The sequence below is a fragment of the Bos grunniens genome, chromosome 8 (assembly GCF_055505025.1).
Source record: "Bos grunniens cultivar Pamir isolate PY7600 chromosome 8, Bosgru_T2T1.0, whole genome shotgun sequence".
Lineage (NCBI taxonomy): Eukaryota > Metazoa > Chordata > Mammalia > Artiodactyla > Bovidae > Bos > Bos grunniens.
Window position 1 is genome coordinate 77,955,161 of NC_141172.1, and position 23,298 is coordinate 77,978,458.

Here is a 23,298-nt window from a genome sequence, read left to right on the forward strand (position 1 = left end):
ATCCCACTCATGACATATATCCAGAAAAGATGAAAACTTTAATTCAAAAAGATACTTGCAGCTTAATGTTTATACCTGCACTATTCATAATAGCCAAGACATAACAGTCAAGAAAACAGCCTAAATGCCTATCAACAGATGAATGAATAAAGAAAAAGTGGTACATATATACAATGGAATATTAATCTGCCATAAAAAAGAACAAAATAATGCCATCTGCAGCAACATGCATGGACCTAAAGATTATTATACCATCATACAGAGAAAGACAAATATTTGTGGAATCTAAAAAATGATACAAAGGAACTTATTTATAAAACAGAAATAGACTCACAGACATAGAAAACAAACTTATGTTTACCAAAGAGGAAAGAAGGAGGGATGGATAAACTGGGAATCTGGGTTTAAGAGATATACACTACTATTTAATATATATAAAATAAACAAGGACCTACTATATAGCACAAGGAAATATATTCAACATTCTGTAAAAAGAAAAGTTCATGTCAGTCGCTTAATGGGGAACACCTATGCAAATTCTTCGTAAACTGTAAAACTTTGCATATCCAGAAGGAGCTTTTCCTCAGTTCTTCATACAAACATTTTTTTTTGTTTTCAATTTTTTGATACCGGAGTGTGTGATACATGGGATGAATGTCCTTCCCATCCAGGAACCTCAAGCCCCCTAGAATAATTACTTCTTGACAGCTTCCCTCTCATACCCTCAGTCTAAGCTGTGTTGATTTCTCTTCTCTGCCCCGGTCCTCAGACGCTGAAGGATGCCAGCGACAATGCACGCAAGGACTTCCACCGCGAGGCCGAGCTGCTAACCAACCTCCAGCACGAGCACATTGTCAAGTTCTATGGCGTCTGCGTGGAGGGCGACCCACTCATAATGGTCTTCGAGTACATGAAGCACGGGGACCTCAACAAATTCCTCAGGTACGGGAGACGCCGGGAGCCAGGTGGGAGGTAGGCTCCATATGAGCTGGGGGTGAGGACAGGAAGTTCCCAGGAATGACCAAGGGGCCCCTGGACCTTTCTCTGGAACCACCTATCCTGGTGACAACACCAACGCCTGCCGCAGAAAAAGAGCCCAAGTCCACTGCATTGTTATTTTCCTGAACCAACAAATCCTACTAATGTGACACTAACGATTCCATTCCTTCCCACCTGCATTTATTGAGTGTTGCATTTATTAAATGGTACATGGCTTGTACATCTGAGATGGGCCTTAGGATCTGTAGGAGTTTGCCTCGTGGATAAGGGAAGAGTGTTGTTCTGATAAAGGAAACAGCAAGAGCTCAGGCTCCCAGGTGTCACAGGAAAAGGCTTGGGCTGGTGAGAGTGATGAGTCTTGGAGACACCCGACAACGTTAAAAACCAGGGCGAGGGGAGGTTTAGACAAGGAGGTACGAGGAGTCATGGCTGGAAAGATGAACATTTGGACTCTGTTCTGAGGACAGAAAGCAGAACCAGGAGGTCAGTAGGTCAGAGGACTGAGTGAAAAGAACACCATCAAAAGAGTGAAACATCTAGAAGGAAGGACAGGTCTAGGGAAGACTCAGGATTGGGACTCAAGTCAAGTCCCTGAAGTCAGGAAAAGATGGCCAGCTTCATCTGGGGGTTGTGTGGTCAGGGAGAAACTGGAAGGTGGCAAAATGAGGAAAGGGGAAGCATGGCAGATAAAAGGGAGTTCTTGGGCTGCTAAATAGGGTTGTTGCTTGGATTTCCACACTGGCCAAACGGGATCTTGTTTCAATGGCAGGTTCTCAGGCAGGTCCCTTCCTTGGGGCAATGGGTGCAGGAGTCTGGGAGGGGCTGCAAGATATAGCAAGTGAGAGACACCTCACAAAGTGAAAGGCATCGCAGAGCAGTGTCCTAGTGTCGTTAGTGAGGGGACACTTATGATCCAGGCAGGATGCTGCACTGGAGTTGAATCTCAGCTCTGGCATGTATTAGCTGAATGACCTTGGGCAAGTCTCTTAGCTGTTCTGATGGCACTACTGAGCCAGCAGGGTAAGCATGAGGCTGAATTAGAATGAATAGAAAGCTCATGGCATAGAAGCCTGAAAACTAATGTTTTCAACAAGCAGAAGCTTGAATCCTGCTACTAGTGATTTCTACTCATACACCAACTACCTCAGTGAGGGAAACTGAAGGGAGCTGGGTTTGTTGTGGGAGATAGAGGATGGTTGTGGTCACCCTACTGGAACCCATAGTGAGTTTTCTTATCCTGTATCTACCAGGGGAGAGAATAAGTGTGTTGATCCCGATACTCCTTGGTGAAGGAAATCAAGTGATGCTTTTATTTACATTAAGCAGATGTGCAAATGGAAGCCACACATTTAAGATCTTACACAATGAGAAAAGTAAGAAGTCTCAGTGGTGAGGGCTGGAAGACACAGTTCTCCTTCCTGTTCTGCATCTGCTGCTTGGGGCCCACTGTTGGGGTCCCCAACCCACTTTGCCTCAATCACCTCAACCCTCAGGTGGGTCTGAGTTAGATCCCCTCAAAGACACATCTGGCTCTAACATGCTGTTTTCTTTAAAATGTAACTAATCTTTGAAAGATTAGCAGTTGTTAGCTATGATTTCTTGGTAGATAGTTTAACTTAAGAGAAATAAGGAAGATGTTCCTCACTGGCCTCAGTTTTCTCACCTGCAAAAGGGGTATAATAACACCCACCTCATGGACTGGTGTTAGGACTATTGTGATGGCTAATGTTGTGTGTTAGAAAAGGCTAATGTATTGTTAGTTGCTCAGTCATGTCTGACTATTTGCGACTCCATGGACTATAGCCTGCCAGGCTCCTCTGTCCATGTGATTCTCCAGGCAAGAATACTGGAGTGGATAGCCATATCTTTCTCCAGGGGCTCTTCCAGACCCATGGATCAAACCCAGATTTCCTGCATTACAGGCAAGTTCTTTACTGTCTGAGCCATCAGGGAAACCCATTGTGACGGCGGGTAATCAATAGATGTTGCACCCACAGCCCTTCTTCTCTGACACATTTTCCTCTTCATTTTGGTTGAGGGGTCCATAATCCTGGGAAAGTTACACCTTTTGCGTTACTGCAGCACTTAGACTACTCTGTCTTCCTCCAGTTTCTACAGGCACTAGAGAGAGATTTCCAATAAAATCAGTACCAGTAGCTTCATGCAGCCACTGGAAAGTTTGGGAAATGTATAATTTAAGGAGTAAGTCAGTTGCTGACAGAAAGTGAAATGGGGAGAGGTACTACTGTGTTTAGAAATGGCAGCCCATGGCTTGTACAGTCTGGATCATTTCGACCGTCTCTAGCCCCATGAATACACATACACAGGTGGTAGGAGAGAGGACAGTGGGAGCTTGTACACAGTTTGACTCATCTAATGTGAAAGGAAGAAAAGAAGCTGCATTTAATTGAGGTCTAGCTGCTTAAAGGAGAACTAATTCCCTTCTATTCCCATGTTCTAGGCTATGTCCCTATTTTAAAATGGTGCTTTCCCCAAACTGTAGAATAATAAATTCAAATGTACTCACCTGGACTCAAGTAAATGCCTCTGTGAGCTCAGACTGTGCACATGTGTGTGTGTGTGTGTTGATTCCTTCACTCTCAGCTCCATCCCTAGTTCTCTTCCATGCCTTCCAGAGGATCAGGCACCTGATTCTCCCTTGGCAGCTTGTACAGGGCAGGGAGTTGTTGAAAACCTCCTCTGCTCAATTTCAGAACCTGCTGAATTCTGGGAGCAAAAGGTTTTCTATGCCAAGAATCAGGTTCTCAGGTGCAAGGATGTGCTGTGAACTACAGTCTGTCCTCTCCTTCTGGGAGGGAACCATGCCCTTATGCTGCCATGAATTGTGTCCTTAAGTATCATTGGAAGTTCTCTGTGAAGACAGATGTCTACAGTTATCCTCCCACCCCTTTTATTCATCCCAAAGCCATTGAGGACCAACAGGAACAGGCCTTATGTTAGGTTGGCTGGGAGATGAGGAGTCAAGCATGGTCCTTGCTTTCAAGGAGATTACAATTTTTCCTCTTAGAATTCTCCTAAATTACCTTCCAATGAAGGGAATATAGAAAAGGGCCCTTTTTTCAAGTGATAACAGCTGTTTATTGGGAGTTCCCTGGCAGTCCAGTGGTTAGGGCAAGGGAATTTCATTGCTGGGAACCAGGTTTAAAACCTGGTCAGGGAACTAATATCCCTCAAGCCTCGTGGCAAGGCCAAACAAAACAGCTATTTTTTGAGTCTTTCTAAGCATTCTAAATGTTTTAAATGTATCAACTTAATAAGCTATTATTACCATTATCCCTGGGGCTTCCTATGTGGTGCTGGCAGTAAAAAATCCACATGCCAATGCAGGAGACCTAAGAGATGCATGTTCAACCCCTGGGTGGAAAAGATCCCCTGGAGGAGGGCATGGCAACCCACTCCAGCATTCTTGCCTGGAGAATCCCATGGACAGAGGAGCTTGGCGGGCTACAGTCCATGGGGTTGCAAAGAACTAGACACGACTGACGTGACTTAGCACAGCACAAAGCACAGTAACATCCGCAGTATACAGTTGAAAAAACAGTCACAGGACTAGTGAATGTCAAAGCTGAGATTCAAACCCACAGCCCCTGGCTGCAAACCCCATTGTCTCGACCACATCAACACTTCCTCTTGAAGGGACCATTAAAAACCAGAAGGGAAGCAGTGTTTTGTAATGTTCTAGAGTCACAATGGGTTTGGGTAGACCCCGGGAGTTGGTGATGGACAGGGAGGCGTGGTGTGCTGCGGTTCATGGAGTTGCAAAGAGTCGGACACGACTGAGCGACTGAACTGAAATGAACTGAGCTGAGAGTCACAATGGGTTTGGGTAGACTTCGGGAGTTGGTGATGGACGGGGAGGCCTGGTGTGCTGCAGTTCATGAGGTTGCAAAGAGTCAAACACAACTGAGCAACTGAACTGAACTGAAGAGCCACAAGAGTGTGGCTGAGTGCTTCTGCCACCCACACTGGGAGACAATAGGCCAAGGCAGGGAGGGGACGCCTCCCTGGTCAGAATCCTGACCCTGCCACCTGCTCCCCAAGCCCAGAGGGGCTCTCCCCTCTTGAGGCATGTTCTCCTGAAAGAGGTGAAACATGTTGTTATTTCCAGGAGCTGCGGGTACCCTGTGGGGTGAAGCAGAGACGTGTTGTTGTCTTTGCTTGCACTCCTCTTAAGCACTTATTTAAAAGCCTTGCCTGCCCTCTTTTTACACCAGGACTTTCTACTCAAGATACCCAGAACTGAGCAGGAGAAATGTCTGGTTAACAATGCAGGAGCCTGCCCCACCCCCCAGGGGAGGGGGCACAGGGCAGGGGGCCCTGGAGAGCCCCTGCTTTCCAGTGCTGTGGAGCAGACTGCTGCAGGATGGGGGTTTTACATACACAGAGGTGGCCTTTGGCACTGGACTCTAACTTTTTCTCTTTCCTAAAGTCTCTGCCACAGAAAGATTCTTAGAGGAGTCTGGATTTCTGGGGCTGAAATAATGCTGTGTCCCCTCTTCTATCACATGTGCATGTGTATTCATGAGGTTGTGTGCAGGTGAGCCAAACTGCTTCAGTCGTTTCCAACTCTCTGCTATCCTATGGACCATAGCCCTCCAGGCTCCTCTCTCCATGGGATTCTCCGTGCAAGAATAGTACAGTGGGTTGCCATGCCCTCCTCCAGGGGATCTTCCTTTCCCAGGGATTGAACCCACATATCTTAGGTCTCCTGCATTGGCAGGTGGATTATTTACCACCAGCACCACCTAGGAAGCCCATTCATGAGGTTATAGAGGGTCAAAATGATCCAGACTGTACAAGCCATGTGATGCCATTTCTAAACACAGCAGTACCCTTTCCCCCTTCCACTTTCTCTCAGCAATTGACTTGTTCCTTAAACTGTACAGTTCCTGAAACTTCCAGTGGCTCCATGAAGTTCCCAGTGCTAATTTTGTGGAAAGCTCTGTCCAGTGCCTGTAGAAACTGGAGGACAGATCAATCCGGGTGCTGCCATAATGCAGAAGGTGTAACTCCCAGGATTACGGATCCATCAACCAAAATAAAGAGGAAAATGTGTCAGAGAAGAAAGTCTGTGGGGACAACATCTACTCCAGTATTCTTGCCTGGAGAATCCCATGGACAGAGGAGCCTGGAGGGCTTTGGCCCATAGGGTAGCAGAGAGTTGGAAATGACTGAAGCAACTTGACATGCCTGCATGCAACCTCAATACACAGGCACACGTGATAGGAGGGGGCAGTCCGTCAGTTCAGTCGCTCAGTCATGTCCGACTCTTTGCGACCCCATGGGCTGCAGCATGCCAGGCTTCCCTGTCCATCACCAACTCCCAAAGCCTAGTCAAATGCATGTTCATCGCGTCGGTGAGAGGGTACACAGCCTCATTTCAGCCACAGATTACCTGTCGTCACAGTCATTCACTCTTTGAACTGAAATCTGTGACGATTTCACCCTGGCTTACATTCTCGGGGTGTTTCAGGATTTCTCATAATTTATGTGCATCTCTAGATCCCTTTCCTGGCATTTCCTATGATGAGTGAAAATACTGTCACTTTCCCCTGCCCCTTTAGGGCTGGAAGGATTGGGCTTGAGTAACCTTTAGTGAGGGGACGGGGCCAGTTCTGAGAGCCTCGTCACAGGCCAAACACAAAAAGAAATGCACAGGGGGTAATGCATGTTTTCATATCACCATCCATTTCTTTTTTTTAAGGAAAACTTTATTTCAAAGCCTTTCCCTCTGGCTTTCAAGTGAAAATCCACAAGGCACCATACAAGCGATGTCTAAAGCCTCTTCTATCAGTGTAATTGTATTAAGTAGGTATAGTCAGTCCCCCACTTCACAGAATGAAGAAGCAGGCCCAGAGATGTCTGCACCCACTGAGGTCAAAGCTAGCATGTTAGAAGGAGATCAAATTCATTTCTGATAACCTAGAACCTTGGCCACTGCACTGTAAGACTTCTTACTCCAGAAGAAGAGAGTCTGAGCAGAAAGAAGCCAAGGCTTTTCCTGTATTCTCCTCGGTGTGACCACTGGCAGTCAGGGCTGGAGTTTGAATGGAGGTGAAATAAATGTGTTAGAATTTGCCTTATACAAAAACAGAAAAGTTATATCCAGATGTTTTCAGATAAAAGGAACCTAAGTGACAGCCCCAGTGGCTCAGTCAGTAAAGAATCCACCTGCAATGGAGGAGATCCAAGTTTGATCCCTGGATCAGGAAGATCCCTTGGAGAAGCAAATGGCTACCCACTCCAGTATTCTTGCCTAGGAAATCCCATGGACAGAGGAGCCTGGCAGGCTATGGTCCATTGGGTCACAAGAGTCAGACACAACTTAGCAACTACAGCCAAATCAAATGATAACCCAACATAATAGACCTTTGAATTTTTGACTAATGAGAAAATTACAGATTGGGCATCATCGACTGAATGATATGAGTTTGAGCAAACTTCAGGAGATAGTGAAGGACAGGGAAGCCTGGTGTGCTGCAATCCATGGGGTCACAAAGAGTCAGACATAACTGAACAACTGAAGAGCAACAACAACAAACTGGACTCGCTAAAAGACTTTCCCAGGCCGTAGGGCTGGACGCAGTCAGAACTGGGAAATTCCCCAGCTCCTTGTCCAGTGCTTATTCTCTGAAAATGCAAGAACAAAATGTCTGGTGACAGTGTGTTTTGGGAGCCACTGTGGCTGAAGCCGCGGTGGGAGGGGCTGTGGGGCTAGCCAGTAGGAGGAGGAGTAAAACAAGTCGTATGTTCTTGGATAATTCTGGCTGTTATTTTCAAATAGTGATACAGCTCTGGAACGCTGTGGATGGGGTCACCCACTTTAAAATTTGTTTAGAATCTTCTATGTTTATTTGAAGTGCTTCCAACTGTCCTGAAGGATCTTCTCCCTTGTTTGCCTTTGGGAGGGAGAAGCCCTTAGACTGTCCTGGCAGGTCCAGCAGCAAAAGTAGTCTTTCCTCCTGGCCCGGCAGCGCCCCCTCAGTCCATCAGGGCAGTGACTCCAGTCTTAGCTCACCAGGCAGGATTCCAAGTTGGGGAATGCGGGGTGGAGGTAAGGGGTTAACAGTGGCATCCTAAGACTGAGACCCTCCCTTCCCTGAAGCACATGCCACTGTTCAGATGCCTTAAGTTGCCACACAGCTGGGAAAAAACTGGATAAGACAGAATATAAAGAAGATATACAACTGCACCATACTTCACCACTCCCCACACATAGTATGGGGAACAAAAGTTGCCCCAGTGAGAGACTAAATGTATTGTGATTCAAAAAGCTTCCCTCTGCCCTCTGTGATGGCCGGTGCAGATGGAGCTGGAGATCAGGGATGGGACTGAGCTGAAGGAGATGGCATTTTTCACTGGGAATGAATGCCTGGGATGAAGATGCCCAGTTATTTTGCCAAGCTGGGCTTGAGGATGACAAGGGTAGCTTGAAACCATGTTGAGCCATGGAACGGGTGAAGTGGGGGAGATTAGAACTGCACTCTGGAGGGACCAGCCTGGGTGAGGACCCTCTGCTGCAGGATGTGGCTGAGAGGGGGAGAGTTGGGGCTCCTGCTGGGATGCAATGACTCCTGACTCCAGGAGAGTGAAACTCTCCTCCAGTGTTTTATTTTAATTTGCATATTTTTTGTTCACTTGTATTTTGCTTCAGTCACCCACTGCTTTCTAGGGTTTGGAATCTAGCCAGTGCCTGACCCTAGCATAGTTCCAGAGCCCTAAAAGATGAACCTGTCTGTATGTTGAGGGAGCACTGTTCAGGCCCACGGGGTCCTGGAAATGTTAGATTTTCTGGGAAATGAAGCCTGGGTACTGTGGAGGCTTTGGGGGAAAAACTATGGATGGATTGTCCTTGCCTCCTATTTTTGCTAAGGCAAGCAGTATCCTCCCACACCAGCAGCTGATGAGGGGCACAGGACCCCTCAAGGCAAAGAGCCGAGGCTCCATGAGGCCTTTCGTGTCCTGTCCAGGGCGCATGGACCGGATGCAGTGCTGATGGCCGAGGGCAACCCACCGACGGAGCTGACGCAGTCGCAGATGCTGCACATTGCCCAGCAGATCGCTGCAGGCATGGTCTACCTGGCATCGCAGCACTTCGTGCACCGAGACCTAGCCACCCGGAACTGCCTGGTGGGCGAGAACCTCCTGGTGAAGATCGGGGACTTCGGCATGTCCCGGGACGTGTACAGCACCGACTACTACAGGGTGAGTGGCTGTACCCGTGAGGAGGCCCAGGGCCGTCCTTCCCTGGGGACCTCTTGTATTCATGTGCTTGGGCTGCCACAACAGAATACTGCAGGCTCAGTGGCTTTCACAACAGAAGATGATTTTCACACAGTGCTGGGGGCTGGAAGTCCAAGCTCAAGCTGACAGTAGGGCTGTTTTCTTTTAAGGCTCCTCTCCTTGTGCCTTCTTGCTCTGTACGGCCTCACATGGTCTTTTCTTTGTGCACATACATCCCTGGGGTCTCTCTCTGTGTCTAAATTTCTTCTTATAAGAATGCCAGTCAGACTGGTTTACAGCCCGCCCTAATGGCCTCATTTTAGCTTAATCACCTCTTTAAAAGCCCATCTCTGAATACAGCTGTATTGTGGGATACTAGGGGCTAAGGCTTCTACATGTAAATCTGGGGAGGACATAATTCAGCCCGCAACACCATCCTGCCCTTTCCATGGTTCTCTAGATATTGTTAAGAGAAAGATTTCAACATGAGAGTTGTGCTAGGGGAAGCCTGAGGACTTTAGGAGGCCACAAAGTTAAAGGATTTAGAGGTTTGGTTTTTATTCTGTGAAATTATGCCTGGAGCCTTTTGTTTGAGGTTTGACTTTAGGTGAATTTATTCACATAAATGAAGGTACACTAAGGTGTTGGAGGTTCCCACTGAGAACCATCTTGGTTGGTGGCCATCATGGTAAGAGGTTCCACCCTTTAACATGCTAATGGCTAGAACTGTATTCAATGATGCAGATCCACTGATTACCTGGAGTTGGCCCCCTTGGAGTATTAGATTTGTTAACTGAGATCTCAGAACTCGGGTATGAAAGAAAAGGGTCATTTCTGGAAAATGGGAAGTTGTGATACTGAAAGTGAAGATTTGGGGTCATGTTCTATCATCTCAAATCCCCCATTTTTTTTTCTTGTTGTCATGCTTGATTTTTAAGGGCAGAGGGATGTAGGTAGAAAAAGAAATAAGTGTTCCAGAAATATATCACCTAAAAAGATAAAACCTATAACTGAACTAACTTTTGTACTAGATTGGGCCTGGTGAAGAACATGCCTGTCCTTGCCTTTGCTCCTCCCATTATGACTTATCTTTGAGGAAGAACCTCCTCCTTTTGTCTCCTGTACTCCTCCTTGCAGCCTCCCTCACCTCAATGTCTGCCTTTTAGCTGAGCTGACTTTGCTACAATTAGTCTAAGACAATGAACCCATTGCTTAGCTGCATATTCTTCTGTAGATTGTTTTGTGGGGTTTCTTCCTTTGTCATTTTGATAAGCATTGTGATAAGCATTTTGATAAGCACCTGTTCTAAGTCTAATGATGACTAGTTTGGTCTAGAAAGCTAAAACATAGCAGGAGGTTACATGCCAATGGATGTGTGTTCTCTGTTAGCTCTGCTTCCTTGGTAGGAAGTGGAGAGATGGGGGCATTTCCCTGTCCAAGGAGACAAACGAACACATGGGTTCTTCCTTAAAAACAATCTTTACTGATCTTGATGAGCATCCAGGGAAGAAATATGTGGCCCTGGCAATGGCTCTCCCTTTCACAGTAAGTTAATAAAGGTTTCAGAGTGGCCTGGCACAAAATAAGTGCTCAGTAAATATTTTCAACTTTATTATTATCCAAATCAATAAAGCTATGCTTCATTCTCAAAGCTGTGACTGAATGAGGTGGAACTCAGTGACTTTTTATACATTCTCTGGAAAAATAATTCTGAAGAAAAAGACTGAAAACCTTAACAATATGAAGATAAATTACCCAATTACAAAATAGGTGAAATATTTTTAAGTTTCTCTTGGTGCCCCCAAAGAAAATATACAAATGGCCAATAGGTACATAAAATGATGCTCAACATCATCAGTCATTAGGGAAATGTAACTCAAAACCACAATGAGGTACCGCTTCACATCCCCTGGGCAAAACAGACAATAAGAAGTGTTAACGGGGATGCGGAGAAATTGGAACCCTCATAAATTGCTGGTGGGAACCTAAATTGGTGCAGTTGCTTTAAAAATAGTTTGGCAGTTCCTCAAAATGTACAAAAGAGAGTCATCATATAACTCAGAAATTCTACTCCTTGGTATATACCCAAGAGAATTAAAACCATATGTACACACACACACACACACACACACACAGGTACACAAATGAAATAGCAGCATTATTCATAGCTCAAAAGTGGAAACAGTTTAAGGGTCCATCAAATAGTAAACAGATAAACAAAATGTGATCATCCGTGTGATGGACTATTATTCATTAATTAAAAGGAATGATGTACTGATTCATGCTACAATGTGAACCTTGAAAACATTATTATGGTTAAGTGAAGGAAACCAAGCACAAAAGGTCACATCCTACGTGATTCCATTTATACGGAATATCCAGAATAGGCAAATCCACAAAGCAGGAGGTAGATTAGTGGTTGCCAGAAGCTGGGGGACAATGTAGAATAAGTGACTGGTTCTGGATATGGAGTTTCTTTTTGGAGTGATGAAAATGTTCCATAATTGTGTAGTGTGATGGTTGTTTAGTATGTGTATAAATATAATAAAAATAAGTGAACATGTACTTTAAAAGGATGAATATTATGGTATAAGAATTATATATCAATTTAAAAAGCCTTAAAACTAGCAAAGCAATGACCATCATTATAGACATGAGAATTTAGCCTTGGTCATTTATGCATTTTAAAACACTGTCATTTGTCATCTACTGTATATTCTGATTTTGTTAAAAAGAAAATCCTCCACTTAGTGACATTTTCTTGAAATATTTCCTGCTGAATAGATTGGAGGAAATAATGATTCCCAGTTTCTTTATTTGTTAGATGTTCTTCACAGAACTATCCTAGTCATTAAGAAATGTGCTTCAGGTGCCACACTGATTTAATCCCCCAACCATGGTCCCTACTTAGTTGCAGCGTCAAGGTTTATATGTTCACTTTGTTGTTTGTTGTTCCCTTTGAGGATGAGGAGAAAGAACCAGCCTTACCTTGACCTCTGTGACAGGTGAGCCTGGTGGGATTTGGTACAAAGTGGATGATGAGCATAAGAACTGGCCGATTTAGTAGTAGCTTAGAAAAAATAAATTATGAATTTCATTTTGCTGTCTCTAAAATTTTCAAATGGTAATCTACTTTTTGGTTCCATGAAAGTATTTATTGTCATAGAACTCATTTGTAGAATATCTTTGCTTATTCAAATATCAAAAGCCTATCCATGGAGTTCATTCTCTTGAGTTTGTCCAATGGACAAGAAGAAGCCGTTGCTCTGTTTCTACATGTGAATTCAGCATGACTTTGTGTGGCTGCCTCCCAGGACACTTTTGCTTTCATGTAAGTTACCCACCTGTTGGATCATCCATAAGCTTAGTGTTAAGCCCATCCCCATCATGGTTTCTCTTCATATTTTCTGCCATGGAAGCTGGGGAATCTGTTCTCCTTACAGCTCATTTGTGGACACATTTTTGTAATTATTTTGTTCTTAATTTCTTCAAAAGCCTTCACACTCCAAGGTGGGGAACTGCTGTGGCTGATGTGGGCTATCATCATCACCACTGTTAATATCCTTCCTGCACAGTAGTAGATGAGGACTTTTGTCTTTACCAAGGGTATCTTCCATGGAAAGATGTTGTTTGGGTATGGAGTCAACTGGATTAAGGAGTTACATGTTCTTTTTCTTTAAGCCAGAACCAATTCCACTGGCAGCCTGAGCTTTCTGCTCATGGTGGCTTGTGAGCTGCCTTGTGGGGTGGCCCCAGCTCTGTGTGATCCATGGCAGGAGGGGCGGGTGGCAGCTGTTCCTCCATCATGGGGGAGCTGGCAGCACCAGGAAACGGCTGCCTCAAAGCTTCCACCCTGTTGCAGCTGAGCTAATTATATCTTCCTAAAGAAGGAAGAAATCGGAACACTACATTTGCATTGAAACCAGCCTGATATGGCAGGTCCAAAATTACTCTAGCATTTATGTTCTCTGAATTGTTTTAATTAGCAGCTCTGCAGTACCAGTCTTTCATTTCGTTTTTATTCCTTCCCTCCACTGGCAAAGCCTGACATTTAGGAAACATCTGAACCAGATTTCTGTCACATTCTGCCTGTCAGAGACTTAGGATCTCAGTCTACTTGATCATTACTATGCCTCAGTGGATCCACTGAATTTTTTTAAATGTGTGCTTTACTATTTTCCATGATTTGGTTTCAACATGCCTTTAAAATGAATGGTGACCATTGGTGAATACAGAGCCCCAAAGATCTGAAATCCTCACTTTTAAGTCTTATACAACACTTTGAATTTTAGTTTTATGGTGGTGGGGGTAAGCAATCCTATCCTTTAATTCATCTTTCACTTAAGAAAAAACAGGGATCGTTTGTTTTTCTGGCCCAATGTTCATTGCAGCACTGTTTATAATAGCCAGGACATGGAAACAACCTAGATGTCCATCAGCAGATGAATGGATAAGAAAGCTGTGGTACATATACACAATGGAGTATTACTCAACCATTAAAAAGAATACATTTGAATCAGTTCTAATGAGGTGGATGAAACTGGAGCCTATTATACAGAGTGAAGTAAGCCAGAAGGAAAAACATAAATACAGTATACTAATGCATATATATGGAATTTAGAAAGATGGTAACAATAACCCGGTGTACGAGACAGCAAAAGAGACACTGATGTATAGAACAGTCTTATGGACTCTGTGGGAGAGGGAGAGGGTGGGAAGATTTGGGAGAATGACATTGAAACATGTAAAATATCATGTAAGAAACGAATTGCCAGTCCAGGTTCGATACACGATACTGGATGCTTGGGGCTAGTGCACTGGGACGACCCAGAGGGATGGTATGGGGAGGGAGGAGGGAGGAGGGTTCAGGATGGGGAACACATGTTTACCTGTGGTGGATTCATTTCGATATTTGGCAAAACTAATACAATTATGTAAAGTTTAAAAATAAAATAAAATTTAAAAAAAAGAAAAAACAGGGAAACAGAATTAGAAAGCTCATTAATAATGGACATTTAAAGAAGCAAGTGAATCTAACTTGGTTAAAGGCCATGGTGAGAATCCTAAAGTGTTAAAATGATATAAACAAGTCCAGAAATCATCTGCAAGTGCTTAATACAGTTTATCAACAGCAGAGAGAAAGGAAGACAAGTTTTGTTAAAATAAGCTGATATAACAAGTAGCAAAAAGAACTGTTTTGAACTTCAGGTACTTTGTCCCTTACTCTGCCTACCCCGGAGGAAAAAGGGTGATAAACTAGAAAATAAAGTCTTGAACCATAGAGGAGAGAAGGCTTCGGTAATTTAAAAACTGGACAAGCACATGAGAAATAATCTAGGGTTAATTTTTATACTTTGGTCTTGGGAAAAAAAAGTGTTTATTTTTTTAAGGACTATTTGCTTGTAATGTGAGCATTTCTAAGTAGATAGGCAGGTAGATTATAAATAGGTAGATAGATGAGTAGATAGATTGTTGAGTAGATAGGTAGATCTTAACTCATTCCACTGATGTTTTTACTGTGCTGTGTAAAATGCTCAGGTCATCCCCGCTATGGGGAGCAACACTGTGTCTACCTGGTGATAACTGCTGATTCCTAAGAGATAACTTCAGTTCCACCACCTCCCTGACTTCCTCCATGCAGAACAACGGCTGACAAATCTGTGATCCCTCAATACTTCCTAGAAATAAGCGTTACAGCACAGAGTATTTTGCCTCATGGAAATCTGCTCATGTCTTCTCATTGATGTGAGAGCAGAGAGAAGACAAATCTTATATATCTTTATATCTGTGCAAACTGGCAGAGTGCACGGCACAGACTAGGTATGCTGAATAGGACACATATGAGGAAAAGCCTTGATGAATGTGTCTTTTTAGCTCTATTGATGAAAACTTAAGATACTCAGACTTGCAGACAGGCCTGGTGCTGGGTCTAGGAGCACTGCCTTCAGGAAGTAAAGTTAGAGTTATAGGGACATCTTTATCTCAGACAATTTATTTTCAGTAGAAAGCCCAGAGCTGAAACTTATTTACATTAACACTATAGTGGGCAAACTTCCTCTGATATATTTGCCTAGAACCCTTAAAACCAGAAAAAACATTCATTTAAAAAGGCAACACATCTTCTTCCTGAAAGAAAAATGCTCTCTATGTCATTAACTCTCTTTTGCAGATACCATTTCCTTATTTTTCTCCTTAATACATACTCACATGATGACTCTTAACTTTCACACAAACAATTATAGACCTTTCTGGTTAGGTTCTTTTGATTAAAATGGCCCCAGAAACATAAGAGATGTTTTATTCTATGAAATCATCTTTAATTTTATGCCTTGAACAACAGTGAGAGAAAAAGCACAGTTCAGAGGAACCTGCCTGTTGGGCAGAAATCAGAACATTGAATTCAGGCTAATTCTATGTTAAAGTAGATTTGCATAAATTGTTTTAAGATTCTAAATTGACTCAATTTGTATTCAAGCCTCCCTAAGAACCTTTCACGTATGCTTTGGAGTTGTAACAGGGTGGGTGAGTGTCCATTTATTCATTCATTCAACACACATTAATGAAGCAGCTGCCACAGGCTAGATACTGTACTAAATAATAAAGGCAGAGTCTTTAGACGTGTGATAATGGCTTCCCTGGTGGCTCAGCAGTAAAGAATCTGCCTGCAATGTAGGAGATGTGAGTTTGATCTCTGGGTTGGGAAGATCCCCCCTGGAGGAGGGCATGGCAACCCGCTCCAGTATTTTTGCCTGGAGAATCCCATGGACAGAGGAGCCTGGTGGACTACAGTCCATATGATCACAAAGAGTTAGACACTACTGAAGTGACTGAGCACACACAGCACCATGTGATGAAGGGGCTTCCCAGTTGGCGCTAGTGATAAAGAATCCACCTGCCAATGCAGGAGACATAAGAGAGTTCCATCCCTGGGTTGGGAAGATCCCCTGGATTAGGAATTGGCAACCCATTTCAGAATTCTTGCCTGGAAAATTCAATGGACAGAGGAGACTTATGGGCTACAGTCCATGGGATCGCACAGAGCTGGACACAACTGAGTAACTGAACACAATGTGATGGATGCTGAAATATCAATAGAAATATGTATAAGAAACCCTAAAAAGAAAGCTACCAGTCTGCTTTAGGACATAAGAGTCAAGTTCACAAAGACAAGGCATTTGAACTGGTATTTAAGATATGAACCAGAAATTTATCTATTGGCAAGAAGGCTGTGGACGATGAGGGGAGGGGGGAATTCTTGGCATTGGAGGTATCATAGCAAAAGAAATGGTGCAAAAATACCATAATGCATGCCCTGAGAATGAGGCTCCTTTACATACCCTTGAGGCTAAAAAAGTAGGCTATTCACATTATCATCAGACTTCACAGCTGCCTGTTTGCTATGCCAAATTCTTTGAACTTGGTCCTTTTGTCAGTGGGAAGCTACTGAGAGATTTTATGCCAGAAAGTGACATGTCAGATTGCATTAGTTTATGAAAATAGATCTGCCCAACAGATCCCCAGATCTCCACTGCTGTATGTATTTGATTGGTCTAGTGCAGTGTCTCTCAAACTAGATCCATTAGCTGATCCATCTCTTTCACCAGTAAAAGAGATCCATGATCACTAAGGTAAGCAATAATTTCCTTGCTACAGAACTCCTTAGAGCCTTTAATCTATTACTGGGACTTGTGGTCTTTTCAGAAGGGCTATAGAAAGTGGCCAAAGTCTGTGCAAAAGAGCTGGCCTGGTTCAGAGCCCTGGTTCCATCCATTTACCAACTAGTGGAGTCTGTTAGCAGATGATGGGATAAATCCTCTTGTTTTTTAGTCTTCTGAGTCTCTTATTCTTGAAATCAAGAGCCCTTCCTCTTTGTACACAGAAGAACTACAATACAGAAATTGGTGTTTTCAGGTGAGCTGGGAAGGATGGTAGGCAATAGCCCTTTGATGTGCATGGACCAGAAGGGTTCTGATTTCTCATACTACTGAGAAGTATCTTCAGTAGATACTTTCTCCCATTTTTACCCATCTGGAAGCAGTTAGGCTTCAGCTATCTTATATCTGTCACATTCCATATCTTTGCATCACTGAGACCAGAGCCCCTTAAAAAGGACACTGACAATAAAGACCTAACAACAATATAGAGAAAAGAGCATCCAACTGTGATCCTAAAGACAAAAGTTTAAATATCTGATTTCCCTTTCCTAGCAGTTAGAATGCACTTAGCATTTAGCTACTAGTAGTAGGCCAAGCAGATAGGGAGTTGCTTTTTTTCACACTACAAGAAATTTACAGGTGGGCAGTTTTCTAATGGGTTCGGAAGCTTTCCAGTGTCAGAGCAATTTACTGGCACCTGACATTTTCTTGGTCTTTTATTCATGGCTGAAGGGTGGTTGCCTCAATTCCAAACATGTCAAAACTGCAACTGGAGTAGAAAGGAGCCAGGATGGCTGCAGGGAAAAAATAATTTCTACCTATATACCTTTCTTTCATCAGGAAGTAACTCTTTCCCAGAACTCTTCTGCAAAGACTCCTTCTTATACCTCACTGACCACACATGGGCCAAGACCAAGGACTGAACTTACTAGCAGAGATCAGTGGCTTTCTGAAGATCTAGATAAACTGTGATTGTACTACAGGTGAAAAGGAAGCCAAAGTGAGTGGCTTTGAGAAGAGCAAAGAAACCTTTCCATGCTCACCTTAGGTGCCATCATGGCTTCTGTTTCTTTATTCTCAATGAGCATCTGCCTTTAAAGCTTGCTGAGTAAAATAAATTGAAGTGCCACATATTAACTGCTAAAAAATAAAATTGCAAGCATTTTTCAATAGGAGAGTTTTATTCCTCCGTATATAATGCATCTTTTTCCTCAAGCTCCTTTAAAGATTTTCCCTTGGATTCATTGGGTTTCATTGGGTTTTGTGGGCTTATAATTTTCATCAATTTGAATATTTTGAGCCATTATTTGTTCAAATATTTCTCCTATGCCCTCACTTACTTGCAAGGGACTCCAATTTCACTTTTGCTAAGTCACTTAAAGCTTCCTCATGGCTCACTGAGCTCTTTTTATATTTTTGGATTCTCTTTTCTTTGTGTGTTTCATTTTGGATAATTTATATTATTTTGTCTTCAACTTCCATAATTTTTTCTTCTGCAGTGTTTTATTTTCCTTCATTCCCATTCATTGTAGTTTTCATATCACTTATTCACGTTTTCATTCCTACAAGTTCTGTATGGACCTTTTCTTATATCTTCCATTCTAATCAACTCTAATTAACTTTTATAATAAATGTTTATTATAAACATTTTATATTTGAATTTATATTTGTATATTAAACTTATATTTAAATGTTTATATTATAAAACTATAATTTTATAATTATGCTTTATAAATGTGTAATAAATGTTTCAGTATGTTTGCCTGTAGTTCCATCATGTGTGTCCATCCTGGATCCATTTTCATTGTTTGATTTTTCTCTTTATCATGGATCATGTTTTCCAAGTGCTTTGTATACCTTATGATTTTAGACTGGATGCCAGACATTGTGAATTTTATCTTGCTGTATGCTGGATATTTTGCCTTACTAAAAATATTTTTGAGCTTTGTTCTGCAATGTGATTATAATACCTTGAAACTATTTGATCCCTTTGTGTGTTGCTGGTATGATTTATTAGGCATTTCAAAACCATTGCTTACTTTAGAACTAATAATTCCCTATTGCTGAGGCAAGATCTACTAGGCACTCTACCTAATTCCCCATGAATCATGAGATTTTCACTCTGCTTCATGGGAACTGGCAGTATTCCTGGTCCTGTGTGAGCAGTGGGCACTGATCCTTTGGGGTTGTTCTTTCCCAGCCATTAAGAGTGTCCTCACTTGCATGCAATGATCAATACTCAGCTGAATACTTGAAAGGCACCTTCTGTAGATCCTCAGAGTTTTCTGTGTGCTGCTCTCTCTTCTCTGGTTTTGTGTCTTATCCACTCTAGTCACCTTGATCTCTCCGGGCTCTCAGCTCCATGTCCTCAACTCAAGGAGCATGCTGTGCTCCACCAATGAATGAATTAATCTTGGCAACCATGGGACTCACTATGTTTGTTTCTAATCTCTCAAGGATCATGATCTCTAATTTCCTATTATCTAGTGTCTTGAAAATCATTGATTCATATACATATTTAAGTCAGTTTTTGGTTGTTTCTGACGAGACGGTATAGTCTTTCCCTGTCACTCCACCTTGCCTAAAAGTAGAAGACAGTTGCCATCTCTCAATGATGATTAATATGTCATTAAAAAATCTATCAGTGAACTATGTGTAAGCTGCAGTAAAGAAAACAAGTGCTCCCACCTCTTTAGATCAGCTACTTCCTGTGAAGGGTTTTTTCTTTTTAATTAAGTAACTTACATTTACATAATACTTCTTCTACAATCAAAGTTTTCCTGCCTACACAAGATTATTACTTTCGTAAGAGAGTAGATTTTCTCCATCTTCAGTGAGTGTTGAGCAAGAGAAAATTATCTAAGCTTCCTTGTTACCTCTGAGAGATTCCCAAGGCTCAAAATGTGAACTAGTTCAAGAAAGCTTTGGAAAAAGCTGTGTGAGCAGAATATTAATAACACTCTACACTTTTCACATTTTCCCACAGTCTTTGTCCTGTGGTCAGGGACAGAACACCTTGGATGGATAAGGACTGAATTCGTCCAATATGGTATTGCATATATAATTTTTAGCTGTGTCTCTCCAAAATGTAGATTCTGAATGAGATATATTCTGTTCCCTAAAGAAAACCACAAATCTCTTGGGGAGAAGAAACATAATGAATCACTCTAATGCTAGGCATGTTGTGATGTGTAGATATAAATTGATTTTTATTGGCATGTGGGATGAAATCTGGGAGAGAAATAGAATTTGATTTGAGTCTTAAAGAAAGAATGAAGCAACTGACAAAGAATTAATCTCAAAAACATACAAGCAACTCCTGCAGCTCAATTCCAGAAAAATAAGCAACCCAATCAAAAAATGGGCCAAAAATCTAAACAGACATTTCTCCAAAGAAGACGTACAAATGGCTAACAAATACATGAAAAGATGCTCAACATCACTCATTATCAGAGAAATGCAAATCAAAACCACAATGAGGTACCATCTCACACCAGTCAGAATGGTTGCTATCAAAGTCTACAAACAATAAATGCTGGAGAGGGTGCAGAGAAAAAGGAACACTCTTACACTGTTGGTGGGAATGCAAACTAGTACAGCCACTATGGAGAACAGTGTGGAGATTCCTTAAAAAAACTGGAAATAGAACTGCCATATGATCCAGCAATCCCACTGCTGGACATACACACTGAGGAAACCAAAATTGAAAGAGACACGTGTACCCCAGTGTTCATCACAGCACTGTTTATAATAGCCAGGACATGGAAGCAACCTAGATGTCCATCAGCAGATGAATGGATAAGAAAGCTATGGTACATGTACACAATGGAATATTACTCAGCTATTAAAAAGAATGCATTTGAATCAGTTCTAATGAGGTAGATGAAACTGAAGCTTATTATACAGAGTGAAGTAAGTCAGAAAGAAAAACACCAATACAGTATATTAATGCATATATATGGAATTTAGAAAGAGGGTAACGATGACCCTATATGCGAGACAGCAAAAGAGACACAGATGTAAAGAACAGACTGTTGGACTCTGTGGGAGAAGGTGAGGGTGGGATGATTTGAGAGAATAGCATTGAAACATATATATTATCATATGTTAAATAAATCGCCAATCCAGGTTCAATACATGAGGCAGGATGCTCAGAGCTGGTGCACTGGGATGACCCAGAGGGATGGGATGGGGAGGGAAGTGGGAGGGAGGGTCAGGATGGGGAATACATGTACACCCATGGCTGATTCATGTGAATGTATGGCAAAAACCACCACAATATTGTAAACTAATTAGCCTCCAATTAAAATTTTAAAAAAATTTATAAAAAAGAAGGAAAGAATAGCAGATGCAGGTGGTATTGAACTTAAAGACTATTGCAGATGACTGAAGTTATAATCAAGACTAGGTGACCTGATTACAAGTATTTCTCAGGTAGAATATGCATCTTCTAACATTAACCTCCATAATGCCTCACACAGTGCTGAGCTCTTCCTAGGTTCTTACTGATTATGATAATTGCCTAAAAGGAAGGTATGAGAAAGCTTGTACACCATTCCCCTTGAAGTCTTTGGAAGTAAAGATTTATCCATAATAGTGGGACTTCAGGGTGGAAATAGGTCCTAGGTGCAAGTATGACTTGACTTTATCTCTCAATTCTCCATAAAACTTTCTTAGAATTCTGTCCTCAGGCAGTTAGTTCACATTCCTGTTTGGTCTATTGATCCAGATTTGAAGAATTATAAAATTACAAGAGATTGTTACAACAACCTAACCTAATCTGTGTACATATGAAGACATTAAAAACTCCAGGATGTATACCTCTGCAGAGTGACAACAGCTTCTCTTGGTAGTCATTAATTGTTTGGTCATGAGAACTTAGTAGAGGCATAAAAACTGAAAAATTCTACTTATCTAATAAAAACAAGTTCCAAATTGAATTCCACTAAGAGAATTCTCAAACATAAAGTTGCTTTAGAATGTGCACGCTAAGTCGCTTCAGTCGTTTCTGACTCTGCAACGCTATGGACTGTAGCCTGCTAGGCTCCTCTGTCCGTGGGATTCTCCAGGCAAGAATACTGGAGTGGGTTCCCATACCCTCCCCCAGGGGAACTTCCTGACCCAGGGGTCAAACCTGAGTCTCCCGCTGTTCTTCCTTTTCCAGCGGATTCTTTACTGCCAAACCACTGGGGAAGCCCTACTTTAGGATATCCAACTGTTAGACAACTTCTCAATTTCTTTCATCCTAAGGAAGCATAGCAGGGCGACCTTACCTAGTGCTATCATGCGTCCCAGGCTTGACCATGCCTCTGAATAACTCAAAGTGATTTCTTCAAAATATTGATTACTGGATCTCACCTGAGATATACTGATCCAGCATCTCTGAAGATGAGAATTAGGAATTTATACTTTTAACAAGCTTCTTAGGTGAGTCCAAAGTACAGTCACATATAAGAATCATCTGGTTTCTGCTCAGCAGAATTTATAGAAAGTAGGTAATGTGGTCTCATCTATGCTAAGATTCACATAGTAATTTTATGAAAGATCTTAATTATCAAGCTTCAGAAATAGAATAAGTGCTGTTAAAACTTCTTTCAAACTTGACCTATTATTTTCCTGATGGAGATAGTGCTATAGTAATTAATAGATCGTTAGGACTTCCAGTGGGAGAAGCTCTTCAGATTTTAATCACTGTCATAGAGTCATGTTCTACTCTCCTTATGTTCAGAGCCTAGATCCACTGAACCATGGCGTTTCTGAATTGGTAAATGGAATATCATTTGATATTCTCCCCTCTCATCCCAGGAGGTAAGCTTGACTCATTGTCTGGCTAAGCATTGTCAAAGACAACAGAAGGATAGAGAGAGAGAATAAGCAGCAGGTTCAAATTGCTGTGACAGGTACCTGGACAAGCCAACATCAGAGCAGCGATGCTTCCCTCCCGCAGGGAACCGGGGCTCCCCGGCTGGTCCTACAGTCTAGGCAGACCCCTGCTGGCTTTCTCTGTCACTGCATAGTTGTATGTCTGTGTGGGTGACTGGTGGGGGCCCTGTGCAGGAAAAGCAAGAAAAAGCTTGTGAGGAGTCAAACAGCTTGTCAAGGTATCCTTGTGGGTGTCTGTATTGAAGTGTCACAGTATGAAGGCTTTTTATTAGCAGCTATTTTAGAATCCTCACACTGAAATGGAACAGTTTCTTCCCTACATGGCATTTCCAGGCTGGCTTCCTCCCTCACAGCCCTACGACAGCACTAGCCACCTCCTAAGGGGGTGGAGAACATGACGCTGGGCTCCTTTGACGGTGGAGCCAGCTATGTGGCCCACGCCCTCAGCCCTGGAGATAATTTGGTTCATTCACATGTTGCTGATGACGGGGATACAGCAGAGGAGGCTGAGGAGGAT

At 42.5% G+C, this 23,298-nt stretch overlaps 1 protein-coding gene across 7 annotated transcripts in view; it reads left to right on the plus strand.

Moving 5' to 3' along the window:
- The window catches only part of NTRK2 (neurotrophic receptor tyrosine kinase 2), a 408,111-nt gene that overhangs the window by 319,306 nt on the left and 65,507 nt on the right, over positions 1 to 23,298 (plus strand). For all 7 annotated transcript variants that reach the window (XM_086414414.1, XM_086414413.1, XM_086414416.1 and 4 more), the window contains 2 exons: positions 770 to 942; positions 8,991 to 9,225. In XM_086414414.1, coding sequence (XP_086270540.1) covers positions 770 to 942; positions 8,991 to 9,225 — 408 coding nt within the window. The remainder of the gene's footprint in view (positions 1 to 769; positions 943 to 8,990; positions 9,226 to 23,298) is intronic.